Source organism: Poecilia reticulata, chromosome 13 (assembly GCF_904066995.2).
Source record: "Poecilia reticulata chromosome 13, P_reticulata-male-v2, whole genome shotgun sequence".
NCBI classification, from domain to species: Eukaryota; Metazoa; Chordata; class Actinopteri; order Cyprinodontiformes; family Poeciliidae; genus Poecilia; species Poecilia reticulata.
This window is the reverse complement of record NC_088842.1, coordinates 19,488,826-19,510,207: the sequence shown is the minus strand read 5'-3', so window position 1 is coordinate 19,510,207 and position 21,382 is coordinate 19,488,826. Positions and strand designations below refer to the sequence as shown.

Below are 21,382 nucleotides of genomic sequence, written 5' to 3'. Positions count from 1 at the left end.
GATGGAGTCCTTACACAACAATCTATGCATGTAATAGTCATGAATGAGTTGAGATTTCTTACATTAGGTTTAAAAAAAAACAGTGTCTACAGTGTCTTAGAAACATTTTGATTTTCTCACATTCACATTAAGTTAGTTTTTAGGAGTTTATGTGATAGCTGTATTAGATTTTATTTGTCCTTTTCTTTCCATGGCACCAAAAAAAAAGAAAAAAAAAATCAACTTTCTCTTGAGCAATAAACTAAAATCCTAAAGAAATGCATCTTTTAGTGGCCGTGTGGCAAGATGTGAAAATGCTTAAAGAGCATGAATATTTTCCCCAGGAATAATAACATTTTAGGACCCTCCTCAACCCCAGCTCACCATCCTCCAGGGTCTTGGTTACCACCTGCTGTGAAGACGGTCCTGTTCCAGCTCTGTTTGCAGCCTGGACCACCACACTGTACTGAGTGAACTTCTTCAGGTTGTCCAACACGATGCTCTCTGTGGTGTCTCCTGTCGAATCCACGCCGATGATAGTGAACTGGTGACTCCCACCGGGACTGTACTCCCTGTAGCCCACCTGGTAGCCGCGAATCACACCGTTCTGCAGATGCTTCTGGGGAGGCTGTGGGTGTGGATGGCACGGGGTGAGGAAGCACAGACAGGTGAGCATCACATCTGATCATGTTTTCTTTTTAAATCCCACCTGTTTTCATTGTCAGATAGTTGAAAATATTTTTAATATGCTGACTCTTGCAATAAAAAAAATACTTTGTATGTTCTGTCATGCTCACATAGTGAAAATATCCAAATATAACCATTACGAGCCAAACCCTAGCTGACAAGATGAGACATGAATTTATGAGCACACCTTCCAAGACACTTTGATGCTCTGTGGGGACGTGGGCTCCAGAGTGACATCTTGTGGAGGGCCGTCCGGAGCTGTGAATGACGTACATTATTTACCATTACCACAACTCCACACTGAAAATAGGAAAGACAACAAAAACGCAGTTTCCCCACTAGATGGTGCTCTTGAGCTAAGAATCGCTCCGTTCACAGTCTCACTCTGTGATGAACATTAAAGCTTTCACCACAGATCAGCAAAGATTTTTTTATTTTTTTTTAATTCCAACATCTTTGATTTACCACTTAAATAATGAGACAAAAATGATAATACAAGCTCTTCATAACTTCAGTTCAGTTATTAATTAGACCAAATGCGCCATTGCAGCAAGCTGTAATGCCCAGGAGGAACCATTATAAGCAATTGAGGATAAGTGAACACTTACCGGACTAACTAAAAGCAGTAGTGAATGAGTATTTGTCTCATTTTTATGGAATTATAGGCTCAACAGCTATGCTGTTATTAGTGTAATAAATTACATATTTTGATTATTTTCTTTTTTTGTTTTGCTTGGTTTGTGTAGTTGATTATCTCCGGTTTTCAGAAACGTCAGCGTTGGCAGCCATATACATGTGATATCTAGTCAGCGCTAACTAACCTGCTTCATCAGTGGTGATGGTGAGTTCGTTGCTGGGGTTGCTGTTGCCAATAATATTCTTGGCAACCATGCGTATGTTGTAGGTGGAGGAAGGATGGAGGTCTATAATAGTGGCTTGGTTAAGCTGCGGTGACACATCTTTGGTTACCTGGGCTGATAACCAAGAAGCTGGAAGAAACAAAATGGGAAATTGTGAACATACAGTTAACTTTAGTGCAGTTTTCTTTTTGATCTCCTTTTTTTTCTGTTTGTACCTGATTTGTTCTTGCACTCAATATCATATCCTGTAATAGGACTGTTGCCATCAAACCCCATGGTCCAGCGGAGAGCTATGGTTCGATCTTTCACCTCCCGGATCTCCACCTCTGGAGGATCAGGAGGTTCTGAGGAAATTTAAACACAGCAGTACGCTTAGAGAGAAACAGAAAGCAGATATCTGCAAGCAGACAGGCACAGAAGAAAGACAAATCTAATGAATTTAATCCATTATATTACCAGTGAGATCACATAAATTCCACTATGTACGATTTAAACTTTAATAAGAAATGATAAAAGAAATCCTTTCTACTTTAAGGTTTTATTCTACATCTCCTAAAGATGACCTTCATGAGCTTAAAGGAGTCAAAATCTTACCTTGCACTGTCAGCTGTATGATGCCTCTGTCCTCGCCGAAGGAGTTGATGGCATGACAGGAGAAGAACCCTGAGTCCTCACGAACAGTTGGCATGATCTACAGAAATATGCAGCACACTCAGCTGGACTTTCAAAAAGGTACAGTTCAACTACCACTTCCAAATATAAACTATTCTAGTCACTGAATCGGGTGTGATTTTTCCCCTGCACTTTTGTCCTGGAATGAAGTAAAAATCCTCATTTCAAAGCTTAAAAGGAGAATTAAAACTAATATTTTCTAAACAAATATGTGTTGAACTGAAAAAAACAATTACACATTGCACTCACACCCGATTACAGGTTTCTATCTTTTCACATTTTGTCCCCTTAATTAAAGAAATTATCATTTGAAGACTTTTTTTTTTTGCATCTACAAGTCTTAGTCTAACATTAAAATTTGCTGAAAGATTTAAAACTTTTGAGTGTGACAAAAAAAAAAGCAACATGAGATGAACTCTGTGGGAGGTCAAATACTTTTTCACAGTGCAGAGGTTTTTTTTTTCCCCAACTCTTCTTCTTTTCCTCTGAGAGCGACGTCACTCCCCTCACATTCAGTTAGATTCACAGTCACACTGGTTGCTCACCACCAGTGTGGAGATGACTTCGTCAGCCACCTCTTTGACAGTAACCACATATCGGCTGGTCTCGGGGTTGATGATTCGCTCCTCTTTCTCCCAGCGCACCATGATGGGTTTCTCCCCGTGAGCGATGCAGCTCATCTTCTTCTCTTCGCCTTGTGTGGCCAGAGTGGTGTTCGGGTAGGAGGTGATCATGGCTGGTACTGGGGAGCAGAAGGTGATGAGATAAAATTAGAAAGAAGCGGCGAATCACATAACTGACTAACTACTCAAAATAAATAGATTAAAAAAAAGAGATAAATCTGTATGAAACGCTTAACATTTACATCTTGCTTAGTGCAGGAAAAAACAAACAAACATGGCTTCACTTTTTCTGAGATAATCGTGACAACCATTAAAACACACCAGGGACTGTCATGAAGTCATGTTTGAGTCTGCCTGTCTCCCCCAATGCTGAGAGATTGAAAAGGAGCCCTTAAGGTGAACCTGCGACTGCTTTGATAACGACAGCAAACGATAACACGCTGCTTTTCTGAAGATGAGGCAGAGGGATGGGGAAAAAAGATTCGTCTCCTGTGTGAACTCCCATCAGTCTGAGAGTGGAGCCAGTCTGGCTCTACGCCGTAACCACACACCGAGCTCATTAGCAGCAGATCCAGTCAGCGTGTGAGCGTGTGTGTGCGCGTGTGTGTGCATGTGTGTCGATCAGTGACATGATTCTATGCTGTGAACGTTTCACCTTCCTTCAGTTTGAAATCACTAAACACTGAAACACATGCATACTTCTTATTTCATCTTTTTCTTTTCTTTTTGAAGCTGACTTCTGATCATAACACTGAGACTGTTGGATGATGCTTTCAGTTTTGTTAAATATTAAATTACTGAATTGGATTTGTGTTTTATGTCCTTGTGGAGATTGATGAACATAAAAGATTTACTTTCTTCATCTTGCCATATCTTCTCTTGTCAAATCATAGCTAAAAAATGTGATCACTCAGACGTCCATCTGTTCACAAAGAATATGTAAAACAATATAGCATTCAAAACATTTGATCCATTAAATACTTTCTCTTTTTTTTCATTATGACAAGTTTGACTTACAGCAGCACATGCATTAGTAATATGTCTGTCACTGGTCGTAATTTACTTTGAATATCACAACTATTTTTAAGATCCAGCTCCTTGCAGTGAATCATTAAGAGGAAAGATTCGATTCTTGCTTGCATTTCTGCACCAGTTCGCTTTAGAACATTTTGCTCCGCTAATCTGTAAGTGTTTGCTGCATCTCTTCCAGCTTTGCACATATAAACTATTTCATTTATTTATTTTTTACAAATTCTGCATTACAGAGAAGCTCAAGCTTGGACGAGGAGCATCTACCAACAGCAATATCCAAGTACTTTGACTAGGTCATTCTGACATACAGTAATTATCCTTTATCTGACTGTGTGTTTAGGATAGTTTTCCTGTTGGAAGACGAATCTCCATCTCAGTCTCAAGTCTTCTGCCACCACAACACAGCTTTTCTTCCAGCATTATCTTGTAATGAGCTCCATCTGTCTTCCATCTAAGTGGAATCAGTTTTCCTGTCTCTGCTGAAGAAAATGATCCCCGGAGCATGATACTGCCACCACTATGTTTTATGTTGTGAAGGGTGTTTTCAGAGTGATGTGCAGGTTTGTCTTTGTTTTGTTTTTTAGCCACACAACATTTTGCATTGTGTCAGATTGTCCTGTTTTTGACCGGACCACCTTGCTCCCCCCACGGTTGCTGCGTCTCTCACATGCTTAATGCTAAGCTCCTTACAAATCTTCTTCCTTGTCTTAAATAAAGCTCAGATTAGTTGAGCGCATGACTAATAAGTTGCCCAGTCAAAATATTCTCCCACCTGAGCTGTGGATCTCTGCAGTTCCTCCAGAGTTACCATATTAATCTGTTTCTCAGACAATAAGCCTATCTCTCCTGCAAACTTCTCCACAACATTATTCTTCACTTCTCTAGTGTTTTCCTTTGTCTTCACAATTTCCCTGCTTCCTAATGAAGCCTTCACAGAGCAGCTGGATTTGTCCTTTATTGAATACATTACACACAGGTGGAGTTCCTTCACACTGTCGAAGACACATGCTGTACAGGAGTTTCATGGAACAGTTGCACATCGTTGGTTACGACACAAACAATATTTTTTTTGTTTTTGTGACGTGCAAAAGCTTCTGCACAGAAAATGTATGAAACTCATTTGGTGTTTGTGCTAAGAGAAGTAATTCGGTTTTTCAAGACTGAGATTTTCCCCCCCAAAAAAGAACATCTCAGTTATTGAGAATTTGCAGGATGTTTTTTTTTTTCAGATCAAGCTCAATGCAATTAAAAAAAAAAATCCTGAAATATTTGTAAGAAAATTTAGGTGAAATTCCCTACAATACTGCTAAGATTTGATCAATTTGATTTAGGGTCTTCTTAGCTTAGGAAAACTGTGTATTCCTTTGCCAAGTTACACGTAATGAAAAATCATGGCTCATCAAAAATAAAAAAATATAAAGGCTCCAGCCAAACCCATTGTTCACCTTTAAAAGACAGCCTGACACATGATTGGTGTAACTTGTTATTATTATGATCATTTAATGTTTATGGTATCTGGGGAGCCAGCATAATGTAGGGAACACCGTGTCACTGAACAGAGCAGTAATGTCAGCTACATGTGGCAGATCCTTGTGCAGCACTGGTTAGAGGTCTTTGCTTCCTAGAAAAGATGCAGTTTGTGTGTCTGAGTCAGTGTAAATGTCTGTACACTCCTGAATAACATATCAGCGAGCAGGAGTGTTTCACTATGTGTGCATATGCACGAGCAAGTGTGTGTGTGTGTGTGTGTGTGTGTGTGTGTGTGTGTGTGTGTGTGTGTGTGTGAGCGGCTGTGTCTGGGGGAGCTAAGTGGGCGAGCAAAGGGAGCAGAAAAGACTTGTGCTCATGACACATCTCAGCCTCGGTACACGATGGAGAAGAGGGAGAGAGCATGTACCCCTGCAGCGTTAACTATGATCCCTCACTCACTCCCTCTATCTCCCTCCTTAGGCTCCCACCAGGACAGCCATGATTTAATGATGAGAGAGACCACTTTGATTATTCGTACACAGCAGACTAGTCCGCTGGCCGTGTCGTTGTCTCTCACAAGCACAAACACAGACATGCACGCACCGAGACAAGCAGATATGTTCGCATTCAGAAACACACAGTGACAAACAAAGACTTCCTGGGCTGCTCTGTGCTGTGCATCTGTATGCAATGATAAAGAAAGAATGCATGCAAATAAAAAAAATGAATAAATAAAAATAAACAGAAGTAGAGACATGCTCACACTGTCGAAGACGCATGCTGTACAGGAGTTTCATGGATCAAACTGCATTTATTTTGACTCTATACATGAGCTGCAGTGAAGTGTTAGTAAGGTTAGACACTTTCAAAAAATTATTTAAAAAAATGTATTCTGAATTTGTTTGCCTTCATTTGGCCAAATAAATGCTGCAGATTATTTTAGTGATGCTACAGTAAACACAGTTTCAAAAGACCTCTAATATTTTAAAGATTGTATTTTATCACACAATTACAAACAAAAAAGATACTGGGTTAGTTCTTTAATTCACATATATTAAGGTTTGTGATGTTTGGACTGAAGCTGGGTAGCTTCAGCTAATCACTGACTCCATTTGGCAGTTTGTTGTGTTAAGAAGGAGGCAGAAGGAGCCTCATTGTTTTTCTCCAGCAGCCATTTTGGACTTGGCAACAGCCTGATAAGACTTCACTGAACCTCTTTCACCGGAGGAAATGAGGAATGATTGAGTGGTGAAAATTATGCTGTACAATAATGTTAATCTTAGTAGATTTTCTTAATGACTGTAGTTCACACAAAATAAGAAAGTTGGATGACTTAAGCTAGCATTAGCATTTTACCAGACTAGCAAAAGCTAGTGCTAGTTTTTTTTCTCCACAAAAATAATTGTATTATCTAAATTCAACTCTAATTAGACACTGTAAAGTGTTGGTTTTTCTTTTTAAACTGTTCATTTTAATGGAGAAATTAGCTTTATATGGGTTTTCCAATAGTAATGGTTACATTGTCCCAGCATACATTGCTCCCAAAAAAGACCTACTTTTTGGGGGCTGTAAGTGTGCAAAATCAGGTTGAAAACACAGCATCTGAAGATTGACAGTCACTGATTGGCAAAGGGGTGAAGTCGCTGGTTGCATCATAAGAGCAACTCTACAACAATCCAACCCACCATTTGTAAAAACTCAACAGAGAATTAATGTATTTGGAGATTTAAGGACAATGTCAGACTGAACAGTATGTTAACATACCATGTCCCCCATTGTTGTTTTGCAGTGGTTTTTGTTTGTTTGTTTGTTTTTTTTATATTATGTTGCACAACTTTTCATTCCCTGGAATGACCTAACTATACGATGACCCCACCCACTAGAGCTGTCACTCATTTGTACTGGAAAACCCTGATGGGTGTAGAGATACTTCTAAGTCGGCTCAAGCGGTGCTGCTAGCTACTAATGGAAAAGGGCCATTTGGCAGCTTTAATGTTGCCTTTAGGGGTTCTTGGCAATGTCCATAAACCATTGGTTGTGTTTAATCAATTAAAGGTCTAGTTCTGTTATTCAAAATTGGGATGTTCTTCACTCTTTAATTTGAGAAAAAACATGGGACTGAAGAGCTAAAGTTATCGGCTATACTGCCAACACTTTGGTTCTTTCTATAAATTTCTACTTTTTTTTTTTCCTTGAATCTTCTTTGAAATTCTATATTCAATAATTTCATGTAGCATTTCAAATGGTGAAGCCACCATTTTTTAATTTCCAAACATGTTTTTGTCTCACTTTTTATTTGTATTTGTTTTATTTTTCCAATCTTTGTCCTCCATCCTTCATGTATGTCAGTGAGAAAATAGATCTAGTTTTATTAATAGGATTTTGAAGCCATGTCTTGTTTTATACTAATTTAGATCAGCTCTCTTTGAATGATTAAATTAATGTAACATGCCAAACACAGCATCTACTCAATTGGTAAAACTTCCAGGGTTGAAGCAGAGCAGGTTCATTTCTCAACGACTAGTCGGTGCTACACCAACGGGTCACCATTCCAACAATGAGGAAAAACCTCATTGTTGGAATTAGTCTTGAGACATACAAGTGTAGCTTAGAGTTTGCAGTTAATCTAACAAATATGTTTTTGGACTCTCAAAGAAGAATAGTGTCCTTGAAGAAAAACAACTTCATTGAGGCGGAAAACATGCGAGCACCGCACAATGTTGACTAGATTTGATCACAATGGATGGACAGATGCCTGCACACGAAGAAGTTATTGATAACAGTAAAATGCAACAGTTGGTCTCTACTTTGTATGATAAACTCAGACCAACAATTTGGAAGCACATGTTGCACACACACACAAGCACACACATCCTACGCACAACATCCACCCACACAAACAATCACACAGATCCGCTGAACATGTTTGCCTTTGTTTCCACACGCTACCTTTCCAGGCTAGAAGCAGAAAAAGAACAAAATCAAAGAGTTGTGCTGCTTTCATGTTTATATTTACACGTGAGGTGCTTGTATGTTAGTGTGGGTTTTTGTTTTGTGTGTCAGACTTGGGACTGCCTATGTTTAAACCTCATTTCTTATTCCGATCCAGCCCCGCCCTCTCCCTCGATCCCCACACCATCATTGCCTTACTCACTGCCCCCGCCGAGAAAGCTGTTGATTTATTTTGCATAGCAACTATGAATTTTAAGTGAGTCCTATAACTGTGGTTTCCTCTGCCCCTTCTCTAATGTTATTGCTCCTTAATGGGAACTTATTTCCCCATCCAAATCTTAGACCTCGACAACGTGAGTTAGCATCAGTGAAGACATTTTTGCTCATTTGAGCCATTTTAAAAATAGCACCAATGAAAGTTTTCGGTGTTTTGCTGCCTACACTACAGTGTGACTATATTAATTTATCAGTGCAATAAGAGACATTTCAGTCTCTCTTTGACCTTGTATCAATATGCTTGTGCAAGTGTGGATGAATCAAATATAACACGTTATCTGATCTTTACTGATCTTAGTTGTGCTCCAGTGCCTCACGCTAAGGTGAGGCTTTTTCATCTTCTCATCTAATCTCCCTGCATCTACCAGGCAGCACTCACTTTGCCCCAGGCTAAATGTATTCTTTTTCATGGTTTGTAATTGCTCCGTTGATGTGTATTTCTTAAAATGTAGCAGTAATACAGGGCTCTGATAATAAAAAAGCAAGATGGGAAGAGAAAGGCGTGTGAGTAGGAAGACAAGGGAAAAAAAGGGAAAGCAGAGGAGGTAAAAATGAGAGGGAGGTGCAGAGAGATATGGAGGGATCAGGCCGGAACAGAAATTGGGGATGAGTTTGGGTGTTCATCTCCTTTGACCGCACAGTCACCTCACAGTGTGAGACATTGCAATTTTTTCTGTAGCACAACAGAAGAATAACGCTTGAAACATTTATTTAACACCAAAAAACCTCAATTGTCCGCAAAACCATCAATTTTACAACATAATTAATTCTATAGATCTCTGAAGCAAGTCAATGTTTCACTTCGGATTTTGTTTTCACAATTGGCTGTTATAGTAGTTTGATCAGTTTTACACATGGTTTCTTCCACTTTTTGTCTTCCAATAAAAATGGATTCAACAGCTAAATTAGATGTAAAAACGTTAATAAAAATTACACAAACCTCTTCACCTTCCTGTAAGTATGAGAAAAATAAGGCAATAGTCACAAATTAGAAAGTGTTTCACTGGCTTAAAGAAACTATGCAGTCATTTTTCATAAACCAGACAAAGAAATGACTTTGTATTCTTGTGTTTTTATGATGCAAAGCACTTTGTTGCTGAAACATCATGTACAAATAAACGTGTGGCTGATTGACTGTAGTACAGTGGAAAAATGGTTGGAATTGATAACTATAACAATAATTTCTGTTTCTCAAACTGTCTTTTTTTTCCACTTCACACATTCGGTTGTGAAAGTATGAAGGACATAATTTTCACTAATTTACCAATGCTGAACTTGACTCCTCACAGACCTCGTGGCAGAAAATGTTTAATTATTTTTGGAAAAAAATCACATTGATGTTTTTTTTCTTAATTATTCTAACAGATAATTGTAGTAATACTTACAATAAAGAATCAAGTATATGACCTTAAACAACTTCAGTTAGCAATGAATATCTATATCAGATTACATTTTAAAGAAGGACATTTACAGCAAAGTACTTACTCACTTTGAAAAATGCTGCAATTATTCAAAATGTGCTAATTCAGCAATCCAAAATTTTCTTTTAGATATGAATATCACCCTTAAACAGAAACTTTAAAACTGCTGTTTTACCTTTTGAATATTTCTGTACCAGATGGCAGTGTACAAACAGAGAAAGACAGAGTGCAAATAAAGCAGAGAAACATGCAGACTACTTTTCCCTTGAGCCCCATGGCAGCTTCTAATTGAGGTATTGACTGATTTAAATGAGGCAGAAATGCACTCAAGAGTTCAGTCGTCTCATGCTGGCATTCACAACTGCACACACTGCATGGGGCCAGAATGCACAGATTGCACCATGCATGGATACACCAATATCCTCAATAATAATAAAAAAACACCCTCAGTAAGTATAAAGACTAAAATATGTCCATGCAAGTAATGTTTATTTAAAAGTGAAAACAGAAAAAAACCTTGAGCTGTAGACATGATAGTATCAGCAGGAATACATCTTGTATTAAATAGCACCATGGGCTGTTTAGCGCTGTTGTTTATGTTACATATTCATATGTTGTTTTGTCCCTGCAATTTCACAGCTATTTGTTCTTTCCTCTCTTTCTGCAGGAGTAGAAGCAGACTTCTATGCTTTCTCACCTTCTCTTTATCCTTCTCTCTCTCTCTTCTATTCTTATTTCCCCTCTTTATCTTTTCAGTTTTGGCCATCTCTGCAAATTGCACTTGAAATAAACACACATATATAAAAAAGTGGAAAGAAATTAATCCTCATGGTTGTTCCACCAAATATTAATTTCTGATCTTTTCCTGAGTTAAAACATTAGTATTGTTGTTTCTAAATGAATACAAACTTTTTTTCTTTGCATTATTTGAAAGCATCCTTTTTTTTCTTTTTGCTATTTTGGCCATTCCTCATTTTCTGCAAATACATTTTTGCATTTTTGTTTGGAATTTCGGAGACATGTTGTCAGTAGTTCATAGAATAAAAGAACAATGTTCATTTTACTCAAACATTTATCTATAAAGAGTAAACTCAGAGAAACTGATCATTTTAAGTGATCTCTTAATTTCTTCCAGAGCTGAATAGGTCTGTGTTGTAATGCTCCAGTTGTAAAAGTAAATGTGTCGGGTTTCTCCCTGGCACTCTATTCTGAGTGCTACACTGTTGGATAGGACACACATGAAAAATAAAAAATAAAAAAAAGAGTACAGTAATGGTCTCCACTTTTCAAACCGCTCATGTGAGTAAGTACTCCTTTATTGAAAGCGTCTTGAATACTTAAGTACATTTTGGGAATTGAAATGTGAAATGTGATCTGCTGATGAGTGAAAAGAGTGTGGCTGAGCCAGCATGTAATGACTACAGACACCAATAACAGCAGCGTTAGAAACATGGAGTATTATCTCAGGGTAGCAAGAAAATAGGGCTGAATCTGAGCTAAACCAACTCATAAAAAACATAATATTGCAAAAAATATATATATGATTCAGGTCTAAATGTGGGGCACAAATTGCAACATTTGATGAAATTTGATAATGTACTTTTATGTGTGATTAAAGGACAATTTTAGCTTTGCGTCTGTAAACATAGTAAATGTGACGTCGCATCACCACCATATGAGCAAGCAACAGAATTTAATAAAATAGGAAGACAAAAGTTTATTAAAAAAAGATTTGTTTAAATCGAATGGTTTTTAAAAGGAACCATAAAGAGTCTAAATAAATGCAGTCAATGTTACTGTAATTGTACAATATGCAGCTTAACTTATCCAAAAACACCAAAAACAGCATAATAATTGAAGCAAGCAGCTGCAGCAAATTGCACTTAAATCTTGTTTAATGTTTAATGATGCATAGATCACGTAAACAACACTAAGATCAGAGAAGTTTTAGCTTCAAGCAGTTTTTCTACTTAATCATATTGTATCTAATATTTAAAATTTTAGTCAAAAACCTTTTATTTCAATGCTTATTTTTATTTATTAAATCTTACTTAATGCTGAGAATATGTGAGCATATATATTCTGAGGCCTTGTTGTAAGAAAAAGTTATTTGAGTTTACCATAAAAATGTAACTGAAGATCCCTGCTAAAGCTTTTGTTCAGAGATTACAACACTGTTGGAATACAAAAAAAAAACTGGGAGCACTTTATGTTGCCCCTCATAACAAATAAACCTACACAAACGCAGAGATAGACACATTTTCTCAGCAGAGATACCGTTTCATGGCTCTGGAGCAGAGTGAGAAAAACATGCCGTCCTATCCGTCCTCCTTACATGTGTGTAAACTACATGTGCATACACCAGCAGGAGGCAAACAACACCAGTATCAATAAACTCATGAAAAAACTGATGTGCTTTTCTGCTACTGACAGAAAAGCACATCAGGTTGGTCTATAAAAACCAACCATGTGCCAAGAATATCAGGGCTATGTGACATTACAGCTGCTTTTTGTAATCCCAGTGTTAAACATATAAAGTATACTCATTTAATAAGCTTGAATTTTCAGTTGCAGGTCTTTATGACCTTCCATCCATTTTGTGTGTATAATTTAAGCTCAGTATGCAGCTACAAGTCGAGTCCACAGCAGCTTCTACCAGGATTTTCTTTCTCTGTGTGTGGTAGAACGTAGATAAGTGAGGTTAGCACAGCCATAGGTCAGCTTGCTGCATAGCAACTGGATGCCACAGTCAGAAAACTGACCTATGAAAACACAGTGTGTTTGTTTCTGAGTGGGCTTCTGCAGTGCTGACAGCTTCCCAGCCTTGAACGCTGGGAGACATAATCACAGTGACACATAAGCATCTACGGCATGTCAACGGATATCGCTGATATAAAAACGCAGATTTACCCACGAGGAAAGTTCCAAACACATTCCCTTCTTTCAGAGTGGCCATGCACCGGGTCAGATCGAAACCCCCTTTTTCAAACAGATAAAATCTCCTCTATTGTGGTGATGATTAGTAAAACGTACACGTTTCCATACATCAGAGGGACGAGGGGAGAAGGAGACAGAGAGGAAGATAAAACAGAGGCAGGACTGCCCATCAGCAGGGAGGCTCATACTCCAGTTTGATGACTGTAAGTGAAATAAGCTCTCCTCACATCTAAGCGCCATGAAAATGTGGAGCCACTCCTGGCGCTGCAGGGAGGACTGGGGGGGACACACTGATGCTTAGCAGAGTCTGTGATTTTTACCACATAAACTACTGAAGAAAGAATTGCTGCGCTTGTCGTTGTTAAACTGACAATTTTTCAAAACCCTGAATTTGAGTCTTAGATTTTTTTTTCTTTTTCTACTAATATGCTTAAAAGTGATGATCACTATCAAGTTTATTTTCACTACATTCCATCAGAATCCCATTAATTCTGAGCATTTAAAATATTTGTCTTAACCTTTGTACTCATTGATAACAATTGCAAAACACACAAACGCCTCAGATTTGACCTTTAATCAACATAAAGCTCGTTATTCCTTCAAAGTGTCCAAACAATCCTAAAATAAGGCCAAAAAAAAATATGGCTTTGGGCACTCTTTTCGTCTCCCACCATGGTGTTCTGGTGCCGAAGCTGGTTCTGAATTAAAATCATTTCTTTTTCTTTATTATGAAAGGAAAAAGAGAGGCTGTAAAACCCCTTTCTTCACGATCCTGAGTAAAAGATGAACTTCAATCAGTTAAACTACTATTTTGAATCTTAATTCCCAAGTCTACCCCTTACAGTCCAAAGTAGTGGAGCAGAATTAGTTTGTCCATCCTTGTTGTTATCCAATGATCTATGAACTCCAACACAGTTTAACAAGGCTTACTCAAACTATGTCACATAATCTAATTTTGACAAATTGAGGTGTGATGATTATCGCAGGTTTCATGAAACAAACAAACACAGAGAAACCCCAGCTCGGCATTAAACACCAGTTCTTACTTTTGACGGTGAGGTACATGGACTTGCTGACATCAGCTCCGACGTCGTTGCTGACCTTACACAGGTAGAAGCCGCTGTCGTCCTCCAGAACGTGTTTGATAAGCAGCGAGCCGTTGCTCAGCAGCTGGATTCGAGAGCCGCTGTTCAGAAGGATGGGCTGAAACTGGGGGACGCCGGCACCTGATGCAAGAAGATTAGGCAAAAAAAAAAAAAGACATGTTTTTTTTTTAGAAAAAGCAGATTTGTGTAGCTCATACCGTACATAGAACATGTCTTACAGATGTCATGTTACATTTAAAAGTTTTACATCATCAGACAAACTAAAATAAGAAGGCCATTTTCAAATAATGATTCAAATTATTAGGGGAATCCAAACCACATAATAACTGGTTGTGCCGTGTTTGGTAGCAACAGCTGCAATCAAGCGATTGCAAAAACTACCGATGTGTCTTCTGTGTGGAGGGATTTCTGGCCCAAAGAAAAGTGGCTGTAATTCAGCAACATCAATGATTTTCTGAGCAGGAACACACAATCTAAGGTCACATATTCTCTTCAGACGTTGACTAGGCCACCCCAAAACCTCCATTTTCCAGAGGTTGAATTCCTGTTCAATTGCTTTGATCACTGTCATAACCTGAATGCATCTGAGCTGAAGTTCATGAAGTGATGCCTTCAGGTTCTCTCTTATGATATTCTTCCAAAATATCATATCAAAATCCACTTTTTTTAGCCAACAAAAAACATTTGTCGTGTACTTGGAGTCTCCAGGAGTGCGGAAATGTTGAATTTAGTCTCTTCTGCTGCTGCATAGATGTATTTATATTCTGATTGGGTAAAATTGTTCAATCAGTTCAGTGTTTTCTATTTACATCACAGTATTTGCTGCAAGACTTACAAATGTGATCAAGGACTTTCGCTTACCAGTTTTGCAAATCTGCCATTTTTATGTCTTACAATGACTTCCTGGTCTAAGTCCAAAACGGCCAAAGTCAAAATGTTGTTGGCTGCATTACCACACAATTTCTCACACTCACAACATCAGAACCTCTTCAAAGTGCCTGGTTAAATATTTTTTTTCTTGGAAATGTAGCCACATCAAGGAGGAAAGTCCTCTTTGTTTGAGAGAAGCACTTCAGCGATAAGTGCTTCAGCAACTTCCGCCGGTATTAAGACGGAGTTGCTCAAAATCTTTATCCGACTGAGGGGTCAGTTCTTTCTGTCTATGGAAACAATGGACACAACAAAGCGGTAAGCAGCAAGTAACACTGAAATGACAACAAACTTTCTTTCAGACATGAATTCCTTGTGTGTGGATATTTTGTCCTGGCCATCGTTTTCATAGCATCGTGCCTTCTGCTTATGTAAGCACTGTGAGTTCGCTTTCAGCTCCTTGAAGACAAAACCGCACCGCCTGTTTTCAATAGTATTATTACATAAATACCTTGGTATTGTTGCTCCAAATTCATTTAGTGATGTTCTTAACGCTGGCGTTAGATAACTCACTAAATATGTTGAGATCTTGCCGTCAAGACATATTTATTCATATTGTGGTAAAATGGTCTGGCTTGAACATGTACGACTGGATGGACAAGTCTTCTGTTGTTGTTGTCTTTTAATCAATTTGGGGATAAAACTTTGTGTGCTGCTAAATAATCATATTTTTGCTGTCAAATTTTAAAAAATGGCTAAATAAGGTTAAATGTTACGCTCTATTCAACGTCTTCCATTTATTTCTTGATCCTACTGTGTGATTATTGAAAGTTAACCAACATTATTGTTAATTACGTTTAATTCAGAACATAAGATAAGTACATATTCACATAAGGGCAGGCTAGTTTAGATGGATTATTTCCCCAAAATGTATCTATTTGACAAAGGCTTTGCTTATTTACTCAGGATAATTTTCTCTCCTTTGAAGATCTAAAGCATTTTAGAAGAAATATGGAATAAATTTATAAGGGAAAAAGATTTCTCACAGTCCTGTATTTGCATTGCTGCTATGTTCATCTGCCCATATAGGAATACAAACCAAGTTACAACTTTCATTTTGGTGTACAATGTATAATGAAAATATATGTTAAGTTGGGTGTTTGCTAATATCTTATTGAACTATTGAATCTTCAGAAAATATGATAGACATTCCAAAGAACACAACTAAAGCAAAAAATTAAAAAATTAAAAATTAACATTGTAATAATTTCCTACAGATCTTATTTTAAATACTACAAATTATTGTACTAATAACTCAAGTCAGTCAGCTCCATCTGTTCACTGTGATCCAGAGTTAGCAAGACCCAACGCCTGCCTCTCATGAATTCACAGACAGACCCCATCAAAGACAGAAAAACACATCTGATTCTTTTATTCCTTTGATCATTGAAGCTGGCCGGCACACACTCACACACACACACGCACACACACACTTATTCAAAGTCACTCTGCTCTGTTGTTGTCCTTCTTTCATCCCAGGTTATATGAATGATGAAGCAAACATCTGGGCCCCCTCTTCATCTGCACTGCTCAAGTGGCTGAACGCACCTGCTGCCCTGCTGTTTCCCACTCCATCTGTTCAGTCAGCCTGCGCCTCTCCCTGATTTTCTCTTGATTAAGGTGGAGACTCTGCGAACCCTCAAATCATCTGTGCTTAATGTACCTTTGGAGTGTTCCCAAACAATAGTGGGTGGTGGATAGCCTTCAGCAGAGCAGTTAAGGGTCACAGTTTTCCCGTAGATCCCGTCTTGGTTCTCAGGCTGAACCACAAACTGAGGTGGCACTACGCGCAGACACAAACACAAACGGAGAGCAGTTTATTATTATGCACCACACATTTGATGTCTTTAACACAGGGACAGTGTATTTTTTAAATATTTGTTCCAAAAAGAGACTTTCACTGGGGAAACCAAAGAAATGCACAGATACATGCTACTTTTGTTTGCACAGATTTGATCAATGACTGGTCAGAAACTCAAACTTATAATATTTTTTGTTTTTTTAGAATTACAGAAGTATCTAAAAATTAAGTCAAAGAGAAGAAGAAACATGTTTGAAAGAGAACTACTTTCTTTGAAAATGTATGGCAAGTTGGGTGCTTGCTAGTATATTATTGAACTTGAAATTCATAGAAAATATGATAGACATCCAATAACTTTTGCATGTTTGGAGTTTAGTCAGGAAAAGCGAGAAAGACTTAGTAAACAATAGGAATGTTTTGTGGTAGAAAACAACTCTTTTAAATACTTTTGAGCTTTAAACCTACTAAGAAAGCAATGTGACACAACTTACACTTCTAATATAAAATAACTACCACTCTTAGGAAAAAACATTTTTTTAATCGTCTACAATTGACAGCAGAATGTTAACTCTACAAAAACTGGAGGTCAGTAATGGACTACACAAGTCTCATTGGTGAATCTCTAGTGAAAGCCTGCAGGCATGCAGCTGAGGGTCACATCAAGGGTAAAGTTAGTTTGCTTTCTTACCTCGAACAATAAGCTGACTCTGATGCTCCACGACGGCGGCCTCATTTCGGGCGATGCAGGTGTAGTTGCCGTTGTGGTCGGGGGTCAGGTCGTTTATTCGCAGTGAGCTGGTGAAGTCGATGTTGTCGACCGTCACACCCAAGCTGGCGGGGATCGGCCGTCCGTCTTTCTGCCAGGTGATATCCAACGGCCGGTCGCCCGACATGACCACGCAAGGTATGAACACGCGCTGACCGATGGTGAAGCGCTGGAACTCAAAGGGCTGGATGTATGGAGGGACTGCAGACAAGAGGAAAATGAAAACACCAGATGTGTTGGACACTTTTTTCGATAATTTCACTACAGATTTTCTAAAATCCATCACAATGGTGCGTCTTTTTTATAAAGAAACTGTTGATCTATGTTTTTTTTTTAATATAATTTCTCCCCATTAAGCTTTAAAGATTAAAAAACTCAAGTGGTTTATACATACGTTTTGTTTGTTCATTCATCATGCAGTAATTGAGTCTAACGTAGATGTAAAACATAATGGTCTCATTCCAGTGCGTATACTGGAACGAGTCTTGTAAAGTAGAGGCTGATTCCTAAGATGACTCCACTGCTGAGCGGGTCAGGAAACTGAGTCTGGCTGCAGAATCACACAGTCATAGGATAATAATGTATTCAAATTGCTTGCTCTGTATTCACTGGGAAATCTCCGACCATCGCGCGCAAGTCATCAGCTAGTCTGTCCAAGCGAGTTCAAACAGCACTGAAATACGCTGCACTTTAGCAGCTTATTTAATTCAAAACAAAGTGGAGATAATGGACTCCAGGGATTCCCCCAAAACACTTCCGCATTTTAAGCATGAGCAGAGTAAATTAACAAATGCACTTGCTCGCTACAGCACCACTGGGAAGGCTTGCTTTATATCATCACGCTCTCCTATGCTATCAGTCTCTTTTTGCCCCGGTTTTCTTTGCTCCACGGGAAAGTGTTTTATAGCGACAACAAGGCACCTTAATGGAGGCATAATGGGGAAGCCCTTTTTAGTATTACCTATTACAGTTGTAAGATCTCAGAGGAGATCAGTCATTCAGCCCAGTGATATCATGAATGAATCATACAGCTTTATATGCATTGATACAGCGACTTGACTCGCCCGATAAAGTCAACTTCTTCCCCTGGGAATTTCATCCCGTAGATTTTAATTTACAAATTCGATGATGTCTGTTTATTGCCTCTGCTTTTGGGAGTAGAAAGGTTAGAGAGCGATGACACGTGCTCGTCATAAATAAAGCTCTATTGAATAAAGCAAGTGAACTTGATGGAAACACATGATAATATCACACCTGCCTTAACAATTTATTCAAATTGTTGGGAATACAGTGGGGTTAACAAAATGCTGTGCTGAGTGATCAGGCTGTCATTACCAACGCAGGCCAAAAACAAACTATTTTGTTTCTGGTCATGTTGTAGGACCCTCCACCACCGTTTAATGACAACAATATGGTTCAAAACGAAAAAACAATTTGGATGATAAAATAAAAGCACTCGGCAGGAGACAGTAAAAAAGCGGGAAATAGTTTGCCTTACACTAAATTAATTGTATTTTAATTAAAAATAAAACATTTTAGAAGCTCACCAGTGCTTTAATGCACACATGTGAAATAATACATTTTAAAACAGAATTGCTTTCTAAAATATGCTATATTTTAAGTTTAGTGTCCACTTAATAAATGTATAAGAATCGTCAGATTAAGTAAAGGGGTTTGAAAAATTTGAATGTTATCTTTTTCAGGTGAGGTTAGCAATTCAAGATACGATAGCAGAATTAAAAATGTTTGCTTCAATAGAAGCATCACACTGAAGCGTCCTACATTAGCATGAAACTGAGCAAACCTTTTCACCGGTGAAAGACTCACCCCTAACCCGAACATGGACACTTTGGTTTTCCATCTTGTTGGGCTGAACCATCACCTTGCAGTTGTACTCCCCAGCATCCACCTGTTGCACGTTGCTCAACTTCAAGGTACCATTATTCTCAAAAGCTCGCTGTCGGTGATTGAACGGGAGCAAAACTGAGTTTTTGTACCACTTTATGGAGTAGTAAGGGTAGCCAATCACACGGCAGTGAACAAAGGCGTCCCGTCCTGCAATCGCCGTGATGTTTTTCATTGAGCGGATGCTTGCTCGGCCTACAAACGGACAGAGAGTGAGAATTGGTTCTCAGTTCAAAAATACTGAAAGAGACTGGAGTATTAACATCACGTCCAACTAGCTGCTAAATTGGCTCAACCTTGTTATTTTATTTTGTAAAATAACTACGTATACTGGGAACAAGTAATTGTCCTACTTACAGTTTTGTCACACATGTCTCAAATCATCAAAAGAATCTAATATCAGACAAAAACAATCCGATTAAATACAAAATTCAGTTTTTCAAATGGTTTATTCATTCGAACAAAAAAAGGCTACCATTACCAACATGTCCCTTTGACACATCATGAATTAACTGTGATTAATCATATTTTTCTACTCAATTCCACACCATGGCTTGTTTCATCCTAGCCCTGAAAAATGAGAACCTGACTGGAAACATGAAGTAGGCTGAACATTCATGAGACGAAACCTAAAGAAAATTGAGACCAGACGAGGAAAAAAGGCCTTTACATCAGTCAGTCTGGAACGTGTTACAAAGATTTTTCTAATGGTCCAATGATCCGCAGTGAAAGACATTATTAACAAGCCAAAATGACTCCTAGAGCACATTAACGACTCTTCACCAACATCTAAGTCATGGGGATGCCTCACCTGCCTGAGTTGAGTTCATGATTGAACAAAAAGAATGGTGCGAGACCAAAACCATGGCTAACCATAAAAACCACTAAGACATCCCAAAACTCACCCTGATGAAGACACGTTTTAGACTGATGAGTAAAATGTGAAATATTCTAAAGGTGAGCATCCTGGTATATTTGGTGTAAAACTAACACAGCATTTAAAAAAAAAAACGGACATCATCAAACATGTAGGTAGAAACATAACCTGAGATTTTCTGCTTCACGATCTGAACGACTTGCCCTTATTGATAAAGCCATCAATTCTTCCGTCTACCATTTAAATTCATGCACATACCAGGAAAGGTCTAACTGTGACATGACCACAAAGAGGCTTGAAAACCTTCCAGCTGGATTGAATCAAAGCAATTCTTCAAAAAAAGAGTTGGCCAAAACTCCTTCACAGTCAAAGATTTACTCAGGTTGGTTTGGTCTTATGCAAAAACGTGTTTGATGAGAAACATTTAGCTGTGTACCTAAATCTGTAGGCGGGAAAATACTTTTACATACCACGGGATCATTTCTGTGTAGCTTCAGTTTTGCTACCTGCCACCAAATATACAGCAAATCTGCTGTTTTAAGCTTCTGTTGCACAAGCTCTAAGTGTAACTATGCATAGAGGCGGTGAAAAGACAAGCAGATTAAAGTACGCTAACTATCTGAAGGAAACGTAACATTTAAATAACACTCGCTCTGTAATACACTAAGCGTCTAATAAAATGTGAAGCATTCAGAGTCTCATCCTGTATCTATTAAAATGGAAACAGAGTAATCTCTTTAACATCTGTTAGAGAAAAGCTGGGCTGGCTGCTTGAGTAAATACATGCAGACACAGACACACATGAATAGTCACTTGTACTCACAACCACACTGCAGATGAATGTACTCAGACAGAGGAAATAAATTTGTCTTCTGGCTACTTACAAACCACATTCAGATAAATTTATCAGCTAAAAACCCAGATAATTACGTTAACTTATGAACGCAGCTGTGATCAAACTGTAATAATTCAAAGAGACAGTAATATTATATACTATTCAAGACTGAAAGAAACAGAAAGAGGCAAACTAAGGCTATTGAGTGAAGACTTAAAGGGAACACTACGTAATAAGACTTAATAAAGCAAAT

The 21,382-nt window shown here is 38.3% G+C and overlaps 1 protein-coding gene across 7 annotated transcripts in view; it reads right to left on the bottom strand.

Annotated features, from left to right (window-relative positions):
- The window catches only part of dscamb (Down syndrome cell adhesion molecule b), a 123,591-nt gene that overhangs the window by 18,808 nt on the left and 83,401 nt on the right, over positions 1-21,382 (bottom strand). For 6 of the 7 annotated variants that reach the window (XM_081614258.1, XM_081614259.1, XM_008425290.3 and 3 more), the window contains exons 8-17: positions 19,340-19,612; positions 17,435-17,713; positions 16,609-16,728; positions 13,956-14,135; positions 2,744-2,940; positions 2,121-2,217; positions 1,742-1,870; positions 1,488-1,655; positions 854-924; positions 364-607 (exon numbers count right to left, since the gene is read on the bottom strand). In XM_081614258.1, coding sequence (XP_081470384.1) covers positions 364-607; positions 854-924; positions 1,488-1,655; positions 1,742-1,870; positions 2,121-2,217; positions 2,744-2,940; positions 13,956-14,135; positions 16,609-16,728; positions 17,435-17,713; positions 19,340-19,612 — 1,758 coding nt within the window. Of the gene's footprint in view, positions 1-363; positions 608-853; positions 925-1,487; positions 1,656-1,741; positions 1,871-2,120; positions 2,218-2,743; positions 2,941-13,955; positions 14,136-16,608; positions 16,729-17,434; positions 17,714-19,339; positions 19,613-21,382 lie in introns of those variants that run through there. The other variant, XM_081614260.1, reaches the window with a different exon arrangement.